At 36.3% G+C, this 19,610-nt stretch overlaps 1 protein-coding gene across 1 annotated transcript in view; it reads right to left on the reverse strand.

The window, feature by feature from the left end:
• Nucleotides 1-19,610, reverse strand: part of PTPRO (protein tyrosine phosphatase receptor type O) — a 196,335-nt gene that overhangs the window by 64,349 nt on the left and 112,376 nt on the right. Inside the window, 5 exon segments of the mRNA XM_054590802.1 lie at nt 1,820-2,016; nt 4,600-4,761; nt 6,555-6,998; nt 8,651-8,803; nt 10,371-10,529. Coding sequence (XP_054446777.1) covers nt 1,820-2,016; nt 4,600-4,761; nt 6,555-6,998; nt 8,651-8,803; nt 10,371-10,529 — 1,115 coding nt within the window.

Below are 19,610 nucleotides of genomic sequence, written 5' to 3' on the forward strand. Positions count from 1 at the left end.
GCTTTAGAAATAAGCCCAAGTCAGACTGATCCTGGTAAGGGCACCTTCTGGATTCCTTTGATTAATGGCCACGTGACTGTAGGCCAGTTTTTGAGACTTTCAAACTGATGTTTCATCATTTGAAAGTGTGTGCATGCATGTGTGTGTTAGGGCCAATGAATGATGGTAGTGTAATAATAACACAATCTTCAAAACATTCTTGTGGTAATTGAGTTAACACCTAGCACAATGGTTTTTAGTTCCCACTCTCTACTTAAAATATCCGTCTGCTTGCCTATAATCTTGAACAGTTTCATGTTTGCACTTCCAAAAGGTATTAACAGAGTGCACTTAGAGCAGCCTTTTCTGGCTCATTTATTATGTATACTATCTATACCTTTAGCCTTTTGTTTCCATGCAAAAGATACATAACTTGTCCATTAGCTGGGGCAAGGAAGAAATGTACTTTGGAGCAGTTAAGTTCTAGGTCATGTTTGTAAAAGAAACACATTTTTCTATCAATGTAGACAGTCAGTCCTTTTCAGGATGCTCATAGAAGGAAGCTTATAAGCTGCACAGTGAGCCCTGATTTCCATGGTTAATTGGTTCAGCATATTTACTCCTTAATTTAATTCAAGTCAAGGGGTGGCCTCATTTTAAGTATGGGCTTATCTCAGCACTGTAAGCCTTTCTAGTGCTCCAAGGACCAAAATTCCTGAATCCCTCTTATCAATTTAAAAATCTTCCCTCTTTGAAGTTTACTAAATGCCTGCTTTTGGTGGTATAAATGGAAAAATTTTAAATCGCTTTTCTACAGCCATCATCTCTTTTCATTATTATATTTCCAGTGTACTCCACGTGAATTGATACTTCTTTTGCCTTTAGGGAGGTAAATATTGTGTTTGTAAGACACCAAGAAACAGTAAATTTGATCTAATGAAATAATGAAATGTAATAGGTAATGAAACAAAATAATAAAATGTAATAATAAATCTAGGTTTTAGGAAAATAGGACTGGGCTCCATCCAGGCTTCCGGCAGGTATTCATTCAGGGCATAGGACAGCGACGTGGGCTCTGGGGCACCGCCTGCGTGGTTTCAGTCAGGACGGAGGACCGGCCTCTGCCCACGTTCGGGCAGCCGCTCCCAATGCTACGGATGCGCGCGCTGCCTCCTCCTGCGGCTCTCCCTCTCTCTGCTCAGCTAACTCCTAGTCACCCTTCAAAACTCTTCTCGGTTGTGATTACCGAGTTTTTTTACGTTATATACTTTTAATTTTTGAATTATTTTATTAGTGAGCCTCCATTACTTTTCCAGTTAAAATAACAAGAAAAAGAAGGAGAAAAAAAACCATAAAACAAACACAAGCGCCCCCATACCCCTTGTGTGGTCGTCTCCTCTTCTGGGGGAAGTTTCCAAACCCTCGTGCCCCAGTCCATGCTCACCCACGCCCACTTGCTTCCTTCTGTGAACTCACATGGCCTCTTGATCATTTATTTTTAGCCTAGGCCTCATTTTATACTCTGCACTTACCCATTGCTCTCACTAATCATAAGCTCTGCAAGAGCAGGAGGTACAAAAATGACCTAGATCCCCAATACCTATCTCAATACCCGGCACATCATAGGTGCTCAGTCAATCCTCTTGAATAAAGAATGAAAGTGAAAGAAAGATGGCCATCCTAACAGGGAAAAGGAGGGTGGCTGTGACCCATCAGGCACGCACACTCCTCTCCTGCTCTTGGTGAGCACAGCTGCTCCCGGTGGCCTCCCTGCATTGTCCGCGAGGCGAGGCTGTGCTGCAGTAGGTGAGCGAGCCCCGCAGGCAGTGCTTTCCTTTACCTGTGTGCAGTACTGTTTTTCCAGCCTCTGGCTCTCCTTTTGTTTCTGGCAGGTGAGTGACACCACAGACACAATGGTGCCGTTGTAGTTCTCTTGGGAAGATGTCCATGACATCAAGGCAGTGGTTGCACTTAAAACATGGACACTCACGTGCTGGGGCTTCTCGGTTAGTTCTTCAATCCACTCTCCTGAAGGACCTGCGCATTTCAAATGAGAGCATAAGGGATATTTCATGTTGAGATGGTTGAGATAAAAGATTGTGGTTTTAAAAATCATGTTGTCTTCCTTCACCCTAATGAAGATATTCAAAGTAAGACTGGCAGCTAGACTGGCAGGTCTTCACATTGTCTGCCTAGTTACAGCCTCCATGGCCTCACTCATCACCGACCCAAACAGCAGCAGCAACAGCAGCTCTACGGAGAGAAAGCTCCGCTTCAATTGTTAGGTGCATCTGAGTTAGTCTGGAAAATTCTTCACCAGACAGAATTTACTTCTCTTTTAACAAAGAGTGGGTGTCGTAGTGTGACATTCCATCAGTGTTTCTAATTTCCTTGCTTCTAGGATCTTTGGTTTCTAGAAATAATTACTTTGAGATTCAAACTATCTTCTACTACAGTTGATTGAAAAAAATTCAAATTTGGTAACAGCAGGCTGGAAGAGGCGGGTGTGACTATGTTAGAGAAGAAATGGGCAACAGGCTGGCTTAATTAAAGAAGCTGGCTAAAATCTGCGTGATAATTTGAAGGCACCGTAGGTTTCTCACAATAAAATGTCGCCATAGAAGTGCCCCCATTAGCTTTGTTCTCTTAGGTTTCTAAAGGGGTTATTAGCGCACTGCCTGACACAAAGGAAGGACTCCAGAGCTGTTAAGGTGATTATTATCTACAGAAATATGCAAATGTGAAACTTCCTTTTATTTGCTAGGGAAACATTTCTCTGTTCCTTAATAGAAAGCTCTATTCCCAGGCTGGAACCCAGGACAGCAAAAGGAGCAAGTGGCCATGCCCAGGGACAGCAGTCTCTGGCTCTCTGTAACTAGGGCAAGAGAAATAACAGTAATAAAAAAAATAATAATACCGATGGCAAAGAGATATAGCATTCATTATGTACTAGGCTCTGTTTTAAGTCTATATGTGTTTATGTATTGAATCACTCAATTTCTCTAACAAATCTACGAGATAAATACTAGCATTAATCTTACTCTCAGATGAGGCACTAAGGCAGAAGGAGGGTAAGCTGGAATTCACACACAAAGTCTGTTTCCCAAACCCATGCGATGGTTCAATAAATATTTGTTGAAGGTACAGCAGAATTAATAAATATGCAAATAGTGTAATCTCAGGCTAGAAGTGATGTGCACAAATGAAATAAATCTAGAAAAATACCACACATACACAAGCTCTGTGTTTTGTGTTGTGTGCTATGAAACAGTAGCAACTCAGAGAGGGGAGGGGCCCGCAGGGCCAGAGTAGTTGAGGGAGTTTTCCCGGAAGCCATTAACACTTGCGGGGGATCTCTAAGAGCAGCAGGGAAACCTTTTGGTTAATGAAACAATTTTAGCCTCATGGGAAGAACTTAATAGTAAACTTTGTTCTTACTCGCAAATGATCTCCCATCAAAGATCTCCCATAATTGAAAGACATGCGAGGCAATTATGACTATTCTTTCTGCATGTCTAATGGATCTTTCAGGGCTTCTACCAGTGGTGACGTTTTTGGTTTCTTAAGTAAAAAGGTTATAGGACTCGTGGACGTGGACAACAGTGTGGTGATTGCCGGGGGACGCGGGTATAAGGGGACTAAATAGTAAAGGGGAAAAAAACACAATAAAGATTAAATTTTAAAAAAGATTGTATGGGACATTTTTGACATTGCTAAGCTGCTAAATAAACTGATCTCTTCCCTCTGCCCTCATCCTCTGTGTCCCGCCCACCTTTTTGAGGATTATTGGATGAACAGTGGTATTTTGCCTTTGCAGATGGTGATAAAGTGTATGATGGTCACCCTTTTCGGAGAGCAATTTTTATCTATTCCTTTCTGTTTTTTCTTCCTGCTTACTAGAGGCACACTGAACTCCTCATGAGCTACATAGCTGATTTTTAGCCTCTGAACCGCTGGTAAATATACTCAGATTAGCTAACAACATTACAGACACGCTCTATTTGTGCGACATTTAGAGGTTACTTACTGCTCTATTACTCTTTATGGAATCAATAGAAGCCACCCTAAGACTTGACACTGGGCCTTTTAGGATGCTCTATTTTTTTCTTCTTGTAGCAACTTTATGGAGACCACCTAGGTCTTACTAAACTTCAACAATTGTCTTTCATTTGAGCTCTATAAGCTCAATATTTTAATGAGACTTTTCACACAGCCCAACAATATTAATTTTCATTATGACTTTAAACAGTAGTCATATTTCCAAAACTGCACGTTTATGTCCTTTGCGAGTTTGTTGTGGCTAGTGTGAAAGGTCAGCTTAATAAATGTGCACTTATCACAATAATAAAAAAATCCTTAAGTTAAGTGGGTAGGCTTGTGACTATTAAATATATATATATGTATAGGTATATGTATGTGTCTGTGTGTGTGCATATGCACACACACAGACACATACACATTCTGATGTCAAAGTTTCATGGATTTGGGACTCTCCTGACCTTGAAGAATTCTCAGTGTCTCTAAGGTTTGATGAGTAATTGATGCATGAGCATCATTAATCTCAACAGTTCCATTGTTTTAGCTCCCCTGTAAGTGCGAAATGGTCTCTGTGGTACTTACTGATATAAAAACTGAGTGATTTTGCTGACTGACTCTTTCGAGTTTCACAAGATCCTGAGGAACTAAAGGTTGTCACAGATAGCTTATATTTCCCAGGCTCCTTCAGTTCTGTAACAAATTCATGTGCTTCTTCAGCCACTGTCAAATGTTCAGTAAAGTTTTCTAAATCATACAGGAAAAGAGAATATAAATAAATTGATAACTGGAAAAGCCTTGATGGTAGACAAGTCAGTTAATACAAAAGTATTTTTTATTGTCTTTTTCCTGTTGTTAAATTCAATTATATCTCCCAGCTAAAGGTACCATAAATAAAAGATGACCAAGGGTTAAAGGTATTGTGAAAATCACTAAATAACCAAACTAAAATATGGTATATACATCAATAAAACGAGGGTGGATATATACTATATATTATTACATACAGTTACCCAACTAAATTACATGCACAAAACAGAAGTAGAATGTCAGAAGATAGCAATAATTGACTTTCTCATCTGGATATAAGTAATAAAAAACAACCAGCAACAAATATCCTGTAAGTTCTTTGTGGTAGCAAAGAATATCCAGAAATGCCTTAAAATATATTGAATTACTTCTAGTTAGAAATAATTCCTCTGTACATATTTTATAACACGTAATATTTTTATCTGCTTATTTCCAGAACTTTTAAAAGTAAAAATAATTTTTATATTGCTTCACAATTTGTCTTCTGTTCCTTATTACTCCATTTGATTATAATAGTCATCAACAGTTGGTGATTATAATCACCTTCAAAAGAACATAGAAAAGTCAGATAAAAGCATGTTTGAATCTTTATGGAAATAGGAGTTAAAAAAATCCTGAGTTACAAAACCCTATCTTCCATAGAATATATTGAGGAACAGAAAAATAAAGGCCAGATTAAGGAAAATTTAAAAAAACAACAACAAGTAATTCCAGACAAATGTTAAGACTTTTGACTCAAATAACTGAAAATGAAACAGATTTCAATTTCATACAATATTTGGGTACGGTTTACTGCTCTATCCTCTTAAATAAAGGAATCCATAGATTTTTATATCTCACTCTATTAAATAAAGCAGAAGCAAACAATATGTCAAATATGAAACTACATGATCCTAATGCCCTACCCTGAAAATAAAGCTGTCATTTTAACTTGAAATTTTGACAACTTGACAACCTTTCCCACCCAAACTACTAGACTGGAAAGCATAAAATGAAATATGCTATTATAAAAACAAGACAAAGAATAAACAACTATAAAAATCTACCAAACGACAATTTAGATATTATTCATGGCTCAAATTTATTGAATGTCATGACTATGCTTTTTATAAATCAGTGGGCTAAAAGGTAAAGAATGACTCTCAGGTGCTGGCTAAGTGAATACACTACGGACTGTAGTAGCTGCAGTGGAAATACCAGTTGCTGTGTATTTTCTGTCACCACCAGCTTTTTTCTGGGCAAATGTGAACAGTGCTGCTCCCCGGAGGGGAAACTGGAAGACCTAGCTCAGCAGGACACAGGCTTGGAACTCTTGGTAAAGAAGCCATTTTGTCAGATTCTTTTGCTGCAGGCTTTGAACATTTTTGAAAACACAAAATTTATCCAGAATATTTTGTAATTTGTTATAGCGGTTGGACCTGTAGTTCAAAATCTTTCCTCAATAGCCCGAGGTCGATGAAATGCTGGGCAGTGAAATGTGTACAGTTGCCAGTACTTGCAACTTAAGAACTAACCAAACCTGCAGATTCGGATCCAATTTGTTCATTCTGTTTCCTAGTCTCAGCTCACATCGGAAATTTAGTTCAACTCCTCCCTTTCTTTATCATTTTTCTTTAGCTATTAACTGTCTCCCATCAGTCTCTCTTCCTGATCTTAAATTTTAAAATGTTTCAATTCCTTTTCCTTTGATTGTATCATTTCTTATTTCCTCTGATTTCCTATTGCTTTACCTTCTCTTTCTATGTGGATGTGGAACCCGTCAAAGGCAGTGGGTGGCTTGGGTGGTAACCAACTCAGTATCATTTGCACAGGGAAAAATGAGGAAGGGCCCGCGGGGGACTTCTCAGCGTCACTGAGTGTACTGTTATTTTCATATGCCAGAGGAAGGACGCTGACAAACTCGTCTTCCCTGTCAGGAGTCTCAGATGCACTGTCCCACCAATGTGGCTGGGATGTAGTTTCATAATCACTGCTGTTAAAGTCAGGCCACCCAGAAGAAATGTTGCCCGAGGGAACATCGGCAGTTTCATCTGTAAAATGGAAGAGTTTGTCTTTTCCCATTGAATCTTCCGATCTCATGAACGACTCCTCCGGGAAGCTGCCACTCTGTTCTTCCCAATTGTTTTTGTTCAAGTTAATAATACGAACTGAGATATTTCGAGGTGGGTAAGGGGCTGTAAGAGAAAGAATTTTTATTTTCAAGTAAATTTTAAAACTCTATTACAGAGATTGCTTGATTTATTAATGAGCCAGATCCACAAGCAGATTAATTACATAGAGTTTAGTTTGAGTTCTATATTTTTATGTTCTACTCGATGATTTCCAGTACACAGACCTCTAAGATTTTCTGCATGCTGTGTACATCAGTCACACATCTATGTCAGCTTGTGATATTATGCTTGTCCAAGTGGGAATTTAATCACTTTCAAGACATTGAGCTACATCAATATGTTTCAGTTTATCATAATCTCCTTTTTTAAAAAACGGAGTCTCTGTAACTGGATCTTTCTTACAAAAAAAAACAACAACCAGAAACAACTACATAGAGTGTACTTATAAGTTACTAAAACAAAAATACTCCTTGTGCCATAGCTGTACTTAGATGGGCTGTATGTGTAAATTGCCTTTAGAATCATTAACACATAGGTTGAAAACATGGCTTTACTTCTCACCTCTCTAAAATGAAACATACAAGCACAAACTGAGTTTATGAATTATCGAAGCACACTTCTCTGGAGGTAGAAAATTATAAAGATACATCGCATGGTATTTACCTGCAATAATTTCTATGTATTCTTCAAGTAGCAGCTTAAATATCACCTCTTCCATGAAATCCTAATAAAAATTAATCTCTTCTTTTTTGGGGTTGTTATATAGTTTTATACCTCTTTTATAACATTTATTGCATTCTTTCTTTTATTATTGCCATTTGTATAGAATGTCTACCATTTTTGAGGACAGGGAACCTTTCTCATCAGTCTCTGTCTTCCTCTCAGTACTTAGAACAACTCCCAGGTAAAAGATTCTCAATTAATGTCTTTTTATTTGAGTAGAATAATGAAAAATACAAACGGAATCTTAGATGTTGACATGAGGTGAATTCCACAGTTTCCTTGCCCTGGCCTAATTAATGAGAATCATGACAACTTAAAATTTCAGATTAGAAAGGTCTCGGGGTGATCTCATATGAACCATTCCCAATGTTCATATGAATGGCCTCTCCAGCATTCCTGCTGAGTACTTGGGCCCCTTAGGCACAGACAATTGTATTGTCTAATTATATTAGACAGTATTATTGATAATGGTAATGGATATTGAGTAGGTGTATATTTGTTTTACCCATCTTTTTATCCATCCATCCACCCATCCATCCATCCATCCTATAATAGTGTTTTATATTAGTTATGCTACTAAAATTAAACACTGTAAGTTTTGGATACATCAGAATCCCAAAATTTTCCTTTAATAATCTAAAAATCCGTACTCAAACATCTTCAATCTCTTTTTTCTGCTAGATGGGCATATAGAATAAGTGATGTCTACTTGATATAGTGAAGTTATTTAATTCTAACTTTTCATAGGATTATGTTCCTTTTATTCAAAGATTATAAATCTATGATCACATTGACATCTTAGGTTTTCCTTATTGAATATTTTGCCAGGTTCCCTTTATAGTAATAGAAAATTTATTTTAGATTACTAAAAAATTACATTTATTTTCTTTCTTAGTTCTGGAACAGAATTTTTCTTAGAATGATAAAGAGTATACATGCAACAACATATAATTTAAATTTTTTCACTAAACTTAATTTTTCAGAATACTTACCGGTTCTGTGTTGTTTGGGTTCATGGCTGACGCCACTGTACTCCACAAGAGTACTTTTATTAAAAGTTGCTTCTGATACCAGCTGAAAGGTAATATTACTATAGCATATCCCTGGCAGCCAGTGATTAAATACTGTTTTTCCCTTAAAGAAATCTGAGAAGAGAAAAATCAGTTACGTTAAAATATTGGTCTTCTAAATGACACATTCTTTTAGAAAGTTCTAACCAATATGATTAAACATGAAAAAATAATGTTTACTTCAATGTATGGCATGGAAAATAATAAATTTTTAGCATAAGGGCAGAGACAAAAATTTGGATTTTTAGACAGCCCTAAAGGCTTTTCTTCTATAAGAATTGGATACAACTGGAGTTAAATTTGGATTACCGGAACAGTTGGTGTAGTAAATTGAGAACATACATAGAAATTGTGAAAATGGGGTTTAAGCTATATATTTTAAGATAAAAACCCAAGGTATTTTGCCACCTTATGACTTAGAAAAAAGTAATTTTACACGAAATATTTTCTGTAGGCTCACTTATAAATCCTAGTCTATTTTAAAAGTAGAAATCCAATGCAAGTTAGAAAAAATGAGAGAAAGAAATAAAAAGTACCACTTATGCAATTAAAAGCCAAAAATAATTTTAAAAATTAATGGAAAAAAGAGAGCACATTCACTTATTTTTAAGCTCATGGCTTTTAACTCAGCTAAAGTTCCAGTGATTGCTTTTCAATCGTTTGTACTTGCATGTGATAATTTATTTTCATTGAAAATAAAGAATACTATAGTTTGTGGAATCTACATTTCTCTTTGTTTACATGTTTTAAAGTATTGAAAAATTGAAAATGCACTGCATATGTTTAAACAGTGCCTCATTAAAAAAGAAAAAAAATCTATGGAAGAAAGAAATTTGTGAAAAACAACAAGTCAAAGTGATATTTTCCTGGAATGCACGTCCTATAAGCTCCATTGTGTATTCTCTACTTCACCACTACCTGTTTCCAGTTACAACCAGGCAACTCTGACACAATCATTTAAGGTCCCTGCAGAGAAGTGTTATGGTCAGGTGTTCAGAGGGTACTGAAGTCCCTCCATTTCAATTTACTCCCTGTGAAGCTGAATGCCCTCTCTTCTTTTCCTCTCTACCCTTCCCCATTCCCCCCCACTCCCCAGCCCACAGCAGTCTACTCAGAGAATTTGGCTTAGTTCTGTTGAAATTAATTCCCCTGGGCTCTTGTCTTTCTCCCCATAGGTTCTCTGCCAAGCCAGTAAAAACAGTAATACTAGTTTTTGTATATTAATGCATTTAACTTATCATACAGATAGCAATCGTGGACCATATCCAAGAAAAGACTTGTGAAAAGCGTCTCTGTAAATTCCCAGTTCTAGAAACGTCCTTTTAACACACCCAGAAGGAAATGGTTTGAATTCATTTCCTATACCAGACATGTTACCTTTGGCAAGAATAACATGTAAATGACAATAATTTGAGTATTTCTAAAGTTTACGCATGGCACATGACTCTAAAGTAATGAAGCAAACATTCTAAGACTCCTTAGAACAAACTTGTCATGAATCAATAATTATTTTTAATGGTTTATTTATGGTCAAATAGTGAATTATAAGATCTCATTAGTGCAAGAGAGAAGACCATTTAGCAAAAATCAGGTAAAAAGTAATAATTAGTCATCATTTATTAAATCCTCCTTTGCCTCTTACCTTTATATAACATTGTCCGGAAGTCTTTACCTTCCCAGTAGCTTATGTTTACTCTTGTGAAAACATTATATTTTTCTGGATAATGAATTTCAAACAAGACTCCTGTTTCAGGAGAAGGTTTATAGTCATATATTGAAACACTGGTTACAGGTAGAGGTTCTGCAGAAAAGAAAAATAAATGAAGAAAAGAGGAAATGGGGCAATAAGGAGAAAGGCCATTACTCACAGCTGGAAGTACCAAGGATTACACTTATGAAAACTTTACTTATATTTTTATCTGCGAGTGTTAAATTCGTCAGTACTCATGAGTTGAGTGTCCTCCTGAGCAGTAATTAATAAAGTACATTTGATGGGGTGTTTTTCTGCTTTTCAAATAACTTTGATATTAATTTTTTCTATTTGCCTTTTGCAACACTCTGAATCTAGGAAAAGCAAACAAAACATAAAACTAATGATAACTCAGAGACTTCAAATTACTTGTCCAAGGTAATTTAACAAATACAATATGTGGCAAAATCTATATCTTCAGATTCATAGTTCATTTTTCTTTTCCCAAATCCATAAAATTTGGTATTAAAAACAGACCAGTAACAGGAAATACATTTTTGCCTTGATCACAGATAAATGTTTCTGTGAACATTTATTTCTTTGTGTAAACTTAGCACTTATTTTTCTATTTTGAGTATAAGATTAAAACCATCCTATTTTGAGAGATTTAAGAGTTTTTGATGTTTATCAAACTACTCTCTCTATGGAAGTTTTAAAAATGTTTATTTCTATTTTGCTTGAGTTGTTAATTCATCACAAACCTTTTTGAATACTCATTTTTAAAAACTGTGATTGATGTATGTCTGTATTTTGTCCGCATCCCACACTTCAGCAAAAACCTCGTAAAATGACAGAGCTTCCCCACCCCACGCTTCTGAAGGAGTTATTGGATGATTTTTTACTTACACTTATTTTATTCAAGAAAAAAAATTATTTTGTGTTGCAGTCAACCATTGTATTATAGAGGCAAAGATATTTTGATTCAACATTTTAGAATAGAGAGGATATTTAGATACCATCTATAGACTAAATGAAAGCAATATCCTTAGTTTAAATTTTACACTTTTAAATTTCAGTTTAAATAACACAGGAAACCAAAATACAACTCAGTTCATTCCACAAATAATTATCGAGTACCTATTTTGTCTGTATGTAGCTAAATAACTTTCCTTTTGTTTCTCAGGATGCTAATCTATTTTTGCTTTTGCTTTTGATTGAAGAGGTCCAGGAAGGATTGATGTTACATGTTAAAGCTGTGATGTTCCTTGGAATTTTCTTACAAAACAAGCTAATATCTATAAAACATTAGGGAGGCCTTTAGATTGCAGCATATGTTGTGATTATGTCTCTGTAGACTATGTTCTATATTCTCTGTTAAAATGTTCTTGCTGTATCTTCACCTCCATTGTTGCTCTTCTTACTGAAGGTAACAGTTTCAGAGTGAATTCACTTACATGTCACATAAACGAACACAAAAAAACAAACAACTTCCTTTCTGAAGACTATTTCTCTTTGATTAATCCCAAAGAAGTTTTGAACCATCTGAAGGTCCTTCAACCCAGTCTAATTACTAACTCAGGGAGTCTATTAAACCTAGTCATTGGCTCTTGATCTAAGAGAAACAAAACGAAAGTTAACAGCGGAAGGCCTCTGCAGAGCGGTAGCTCTCTCATTGTTGTAGCGTGGTTTCTCTTTCTCACCAGGGCTCTGTCTACCAAACAGGGAAGTTCAAGGTCCACTCAATCTTTCATGCCCTGAGATATGAAGTCTGCACATCAAAGCTACACTCAAACTTTGAAATTCAAAAGATATGTGAGGATTAGAGCACAGATACTTTATTTTGTGATTTGTTTTGCTGCTACATGCTACTTAAATTTTAAACTAAGAGAATTTTTAAAATGCCCACTTACATGTTTGCTTCTTATATTTCCCTTAACTTCCTCTTAAGTGACCCAGGTCAGCTGTACATTCTAACATCCAAGTCCGGGCATTACTGAGCCATAGTCAATCTAAGAATTACTGTTTTCTATAGAACTCAAATGCATTCTCTAAAAATATTTTACTCTCCAGTTACTTTATTATAGTTATTGTTATTTTAGAAATTAATGATGTGCCATAAACCAAAGCTGTTATTACTGTGTGCTTTCCAGTGATGACAAGATTAAGTCTTGATTTAATTCACTCCTCCTTTCTTTGCTCACCACCCTCTCATGTCTTGTTTTAAAAACCAGGCTGGATTGGACAGAGAAATGGAGTTGTTAGAAACTGTAAATTATTTTTATACTTGTTTGTTACTTTTTTTGTCCTCAGGTCTCTTTTTGTTTTTTTTCAATTAAGCTTTACAAACATAGTTTCAATTTCCCCATATTATTTACCCAGATCCCATGCACTTCTCACCATGACCAGAGGTAAATTGTTACTCTGAATTTGGTGTTTTATCTTCCCAGGTACGTTTTTTTTACTTTTATATTTGTATGTGTCAAATTTACATTTGGGATGTTATTTCACGTGTTTCAAAATACTATGTTAATGGTATCATGTTATATGTTCCATTCTGCAGCTTAATATTATCACTTAACATTACTACCTAGATTTGTCCATTTTGAGGTAAGTGTCTATAAAAATTATGTAATTTATTTATTATTCTTTTGTTAGGTTGTTTTCAGTTGTTCATTTTTGCAAATAGTGCTGCAATAAATGTTTTCAGACATGTTTCTTTAGATTGGAAATTATGGACACTAAGGTATGCATGTTATCAACTGTATGAGATGTTAAAATGTGTTCTAACTTTATATCAATTTACGTATCTATTAACAGTATATGATAATTCTTTTTTCTCCATATTTTTTTCTAACACTTGCTTGCATCAGCCTTTTAAATATTTGCTACTCTGAAATGTGTGAAGTTTTGTCTCTGCTTTAATTTTCTGTTTATGAAAGTTTGATTATTGCTTTACATATTTATTAGTTAGTTATTCAGCTTTCCTTTTCCTAGAACTATTTGATTCTTTTGCCTGTTTCATTGGTTCTTTTCCCATATTCCCCTGCTAATTATGCAAACTTTGTCATATACCACATTCTTCTTGTTATTCTTTTATTGTGTCCTGTGCCTTCCTTCTGGATTCACCTTTCTTGGTGAAACACATTAATTAATATAATTTAAGTAAGTACATAGGTGTTAAATTCTCCTAGGCTTTCTGTACCAGGAAATATCTTAATTTTATAATTATTCTTGATGTAATTTAGCTAGGTATGAAACTCTAGGTGAACAGATTTCCCCTCAATGTTTTGAAGATATTGCTTCATTGTCTTCCTGCACCAATTATTGTGGAAGAGAAATCTTCCATCATTCTAATAGTTTTTTCTTTATAGATGTTATGCTTTTTTCCCTTTGGTACCTTCTAAGTTTTTAATTTATTTGTATTTTTCCTTGATAATCTGAAGTTCATCATCATATATCTAGTCTTGGTTTTATTTTTTAATTTTCCTGCTTGATACTTGGAATGTTTTATTAATCTATGGATTCATGTCATTCCTCAAGTCTTGGAATTCTCATAATCATCTCTTCAAATGCTGTTTCCATCATTTCCTCCATTCTCTTCTTGTTGAACTTTTAACCTCCTTAATTAGAGCCTCTCTCATTTCCACACTTGTGAACTATCTCACTGTACTAAATTATAGGACAAATGCGCAGTATTATTTTTCAATTTACTAACTCCAACTGTTAGAATTTATCTAATTTATCTCATTTATTGAAGTTTTTCAATTAACATTATTACTTTTATATTCAGAAAATTTACTTTTTAAATTTTTATTGGTTTTGTTCACCGAGATCAATTACTTACCTTTAAATTAAATTAATTTTACCTAATTTCACCAATTAAAATAGTAAACTCACTGTATTTTTAATTTCTAAAAATTTTAATTTATATTTATTGTTTTAATTTTATTTCTGCCAATATTTGTTTCATTATTCCTTGATCTTTTTCAGATGCAATTCTTACACTTATCACTTTGAACATAACATACTATAACTTTGTGTTGTACTGTTATATAAAATATAATCTGAAATGTTGGAGTTGTTTTGACATCTATCTTTTTACTTAGCATAGATTTCTTCCTGTATTTTGAAATACTAACCCTAGGCTAATTTTATGTTTTCTCATCTCTATTTTTTGCTTATTCTTTGCCATTTTTAGACAGTTCAGCCATCGCCTCCTTGCATATCACTGGAACTCCAAATCTAGAACCAGAGTTTATAGCATTGTTTTGTGGTTCTGGATATTATGGATGATATAGTGGCTATCACAAAGCCATTTCTGGAGTCTCGGGGTAGCTAAGCCTGGTCCTTGATAGTAAGATTAATGTGGGTTTCTTGCATCCCTAGGCTTTGTTTGTAGAAAAATATTCATGTATGTTTCAATCCACTTCCCCACTTTGAGTTTCTGTTTGTTTCTGATTCACAGAGACAACTATCATGTTCTTGAACTTAGCAATGTGCTTCTGGTTTTCTTTTTTGCTTTGTCACATAAAGAGTATGTGACAAACTCTTCATGTGACAAAGCAGGAATTAATTGCATTATTTTTTACTTAGAAATCTTAACATTAAATTTCTATTTTTAACAAGATTTTTAAATGATATTTAATATGATGATTTTTCATTAGTTGTCCTATATAATGAAAGCTGATATTCAAGTTGAAGATTATTTTATGTTCTTTAATCACCTGTGAACATTCATGGTCAATCACAAATAAGGAGATTTTAAAAGTTCTGTATGTGACTATCTCAAACAAGAGATGAAGAAACAAAAGCAAATATGAAGGAGATGCTGTTTGAAGAAAGCAGAGGTAGTCCTACACTTGTTAGCAACAGCTAAGAGGTGCTTCTTTCTGAGATTGCTCTGTTTTGATGGACTGAAAGTAAAGAAGCTCCTGGGTCAGTGATCAGTAACCTTTGTTTGTGATGGAACCAATCTAAGAATGTGTCTCTTCTGCCATAGTCCTCCTGAGGGAGAGGAACCTGGGTTGAGGCCCTTACCTCTGATGGCAGGAGTAGAGAAAAAGGACTTACCCTGGGTCCCAGGCCAGGGCTCCTGCCTTGTGGTTAGATGATGAGTAGAGATTGACCGATGCCAATGATGTGAGCTTCCAGCTGCAGCCACTTATGGTCCAAGTGGGTGGTTACCATCATATCCACTACCTTAGTTCAAGTCTTCCTTTTGCTCCTGTAATATCTCAACAGCTTTCTAAATTATTCTTCCTGCCTCTAACTTCACCTTAATTATTCCTATTTGTTTCTGCTGAAAACTTCTCAGCCTGGAGACTACCTGATACTCTCACTTTTGTCAGAGTCAGTCTTAAACCAATCACCTCCACCTCACTGACTTTTCCCTGCCTGATTTGTTTTGATTCTCTTTTGCTCCCAACCCCATCAGTATTTTCCTAATGCCATTGTAATTGCTTATATTTATTAAACTGACAGTAGGCACTACCCACTTTGTTAAGGATTTTATTTTAATTTTTTATGTTACAAAGCATTTACATCATTTTATAGCACCCTCTACCAACTCAGCAAACTACAGTCTGCAAGCCAGATCTGGCCTGCCACTTACTTGCCTTTGTATGGCTTGTGAGCTAAGCATGGCTTTTACATTTTCAAAGGGTTGACAAAAATTAATAGAGGAAAAATATTTCATGACACATGAAAATTATGTGAAATTCAAATTTTGGTGTCTTTAACATTTAGAACACAGCCTGCCTGTCTGTCTGTCAGTGTCTATGGTGGCCTCTGAGGTGCAGCAGGGCTGAAGAGTTGCAATACAAATTGGGTGACCCACAAGTTATAAAATATTTATTATGTAGGCCTTAACATAAAATGTGTTCTAACCCCTGGAATAGATTATAAATTAGAAAACTAAGATTTAGGGAAAGTAATAATTTGCCTAAGGCCACGTTATCGTCTCCAGGTTTCTCTGGCTCTCAAGTTCATGCTTTGAACCACTACTCAAAGTACCTGCTTGGTAATTTGTCCGTCCCTATGCAGGACATAGGAGCCTGCGGTGTACAACTCCATGGGTAGAATAAAATATCCTCCATCACATCATATCACGTCATTTCTTTGTATAAGATCTGACATCATTCCTTATGACTTATAGGTTAAGGTCTAAACTCTTCTACAAAGTATTCTAGGTTATTCCCAACTTTTCTAGTCACCTTTCCTGTTATTTTCTAGAACCATGAAGCTTGAAATCTTAACTCCTTGCAGTTCACAAGCATGCCATGCTGTGCATGCCTCCATTCTTTGCGCACATAGTTCCCTTTGGCTCTGGTTGTAACATTTTACCTTGTCTATTAACTAGGCAAATTTTTATTAATTTTTTGATGATTGTTTTTTTCCTATGATGTCTTCCCAATGTCCCCTAGAAAGACTAGGCACTCTCTCTTACATAATTTTATTTAGCACTTATCATTTCTTGTAATGGCTTGTTTATCTGTCTTTTACATTTTATTATACCTTCTTTGAGTGTATTTTTATTGATCTTTATTTCTCTGGCACCTGGGACATGACATAGAGAATGTAAGCAATAAATAAGATAGACACTTATGGATTATTTTTATTTATAATGGATGGATTTGTGTACAATATTGTACTTGTAGACTGTCTCAGTGTATTCTGCAGCGTTTGCAGCCACTATCTCCAGGACTACTAACAGAGGAGACAGCTGTGAGTAAACAGCCTTTCCCCAAGTTCTAAGCACTTATTTTCATGTAGTATTTTATCTGTCAAGAAACTATTTCTTCTCTCTAAAGTACACACAATAGACTGAAGGTTCTCAATCATTTACATATTAAACAGATGTCAGAGCCTAAGGGTTGTGAAATTCTTTTGAACTGGCCAAAAAATGTGTTTGTACTAAATTTATTCTTTGTCCTGCTTCTCAGCTTTCTCCCAGAGGGCCAGACGCAGAACAACTATAGAGACAAATCAAAGGGGTGCCCCAGGGCCAACTGCTTTGTCATTGCTTAGTTCATCAAGACAAGGTACCCTTGTATATTCTCAAGAGCAATATGACAACTCCCTGAGCAGATACTACAAATGTTTCTGAAACTTAAAGAAAGCTTTTCATTAGAAAAATAAAGAAGGCAAAATTATATCATTAACTGAAAATAATGATAATTTTAGAGCTCAAAAGTAATCTTAGTCAACATGTTCTTAAATTCTCCCTTTTTTTGAAGAGAAATTTGAACCCCAAATGTTACCTCATGCTTAATGTCATAGAAATATTTGTACATTGATACAGTGTTTATATTCCTAACCTATTATGCCCTTCAAAATCTGAGATGATGTATCTGATTGAGCCTTTAAAAGTGGGATAGAAGAAGAGAGATAATAAACCACATTCTTTTTTACTTTTTAGAAATCAAGGCCAATTTCCTCATCTGCTTAGGATGTAGAAAGCTGAAAATCAATCTCACTTCCTGTTATCCAACAATAAGAAGAAAAAGCCAAATAATTCATGAGATCATAACTTTTCTGGCATCTATCACAGAGGTGAGATTGCAAGACAACCAAATGAAGGAAATTCCAAACAGTGACAAGCCCCTCTAAGGACAGAAGGGACACACTGTTTTTCCTTTAGCAGAGCATGGTAGGAAGAGGGGAACACAGAAGAGAAAAGAAGAAAACAACTAAGATTTTAATGAATTCATAAGGATGAGTGCGTTCTAAATGACAGTTTGGAACTGCTCTGTCCCGTAGGTTAGTTACTAGTGCCTGTGGCTATTTAAGTTACATGTATGGATAAATCAATCAAAATTAAATAAAATGAAAAGTTAGTGGTTACTGTACTGGATAATGCAGATATAGAGCATTCCCATCTCCCCAAAGTTCTAGGACAGCACTGGTTTAGAACGATTGGGAGTCTACTCTCTCTCTCCAGCTCTTTTCATGGGCCTTTATCGGGTGCTCATGGGAAACAGTGAGGGCAAGAGTGCCGCCCTCTGGGCCGTGGGCATACAGATGATAACTGGTGTCACTGAGGGATCAGGGAGAAACCTCGCTTAATTCCCAGGATCTTTCTTCCTACAAAACAGAAGACTTAAGGCACTGGGCAGCGGCAGAAGAAATGTTCCCTCCCAGTTTTCAGGCAAAGGTATCCCACCTCTGAGGGACAGGTAGAAGTATAAGATGTTGAGGCAGGAGACAGTATAGGAAGAACTCAGAGGCTGCATTGCTGTTACTGGCCAATGCCTAGCATCCTGGTTCCCAGGAAACACCTTCTATCACTTAGGTAGAATGAATAGTAAACCAAGGCAGGGAGGAGGAGGAAGATATGTCTCACTTGCTCACTCAGTAGCCCTGAGCCTGGTCTGATAATATTGCCAGGTGTTCCAACATCCCAAGCAAAACACTGTGTTAGGAAGGCAGTCCTTTAAAGTCTATATAGCGTTTCCACTCTCTGAGAAAGAAAGCTTTGACACTGTGCTTTCATCCCAAGGCCTGAAATGGGGGAGAGGGTCCACAGGGCCCAAAGGAGCAGCCCCAAATAACTGTGGGTAACTTCCCCAACTTTAACTAACAGCCTCCTATCACTTATTTGTTTTACAACAAGATGAACAAATGAAGTCTGGAGCAAGATAAGGATTCGGGTTTACAGACACCCACATATACCTAAGTTTGGGTACACCCATCCTCCCCAGGAAAAAGCTGTCACCCCATTGACCTCTTAACCAATATGTAACTTTTTTACTCTCATCCCACCAACTATAAGTCCTCAGAACAAAGGACTCGCGCTCTTGGCGCTCTGGCCGCCCAGGGGCTCACCACCTCGGCCCTCAGCCGCCCTTACTTTTGCCACCCTGCTTTGCCCAGAGCCTATGCCTTTTACCTCCTCCCACCTTAGCTAGGTCTGTTCTCTTCCATGGGCACAGATCACTAATGAACTGTGATTGCTCTCTAACAGATTTGCTGATCTGTAACTCTTTACATGCATCAGCAAGAAGAACCAGGTCTCCCTCCTCACCAATATCAGTTCCTGGGAGTGGAGCAGAAACTCTCTTGGCCCCGTTGATAGCACTGATATAGAGTAGACTTCTGCTGCTACCCAGGAAGAGGTAGGAAACTAACTCAAGACCTTCCATGAATGTGTGCAGTGAGCATTAGGAATGCTAAGAATGCCTCACTCAGGATCAG

Source organism: Pteronotus mesoamericanus, unplaced genomic scaffold (genome assembly GCF_021234165.1).
Source record: "Pteronotus mesoamericanus isolate MK-2021 breed Mesoamerican mustached bat unplaced genomic scaffold, CSHL_Meso_final scaffold_21, whole genome shotgun sequence".
NCBI lineage: Eukaryota > Metazoa > Chordata > Mammalia > Chiroptera > Mormoopidae > Pteronotus > Pteronotus mesoamericanus.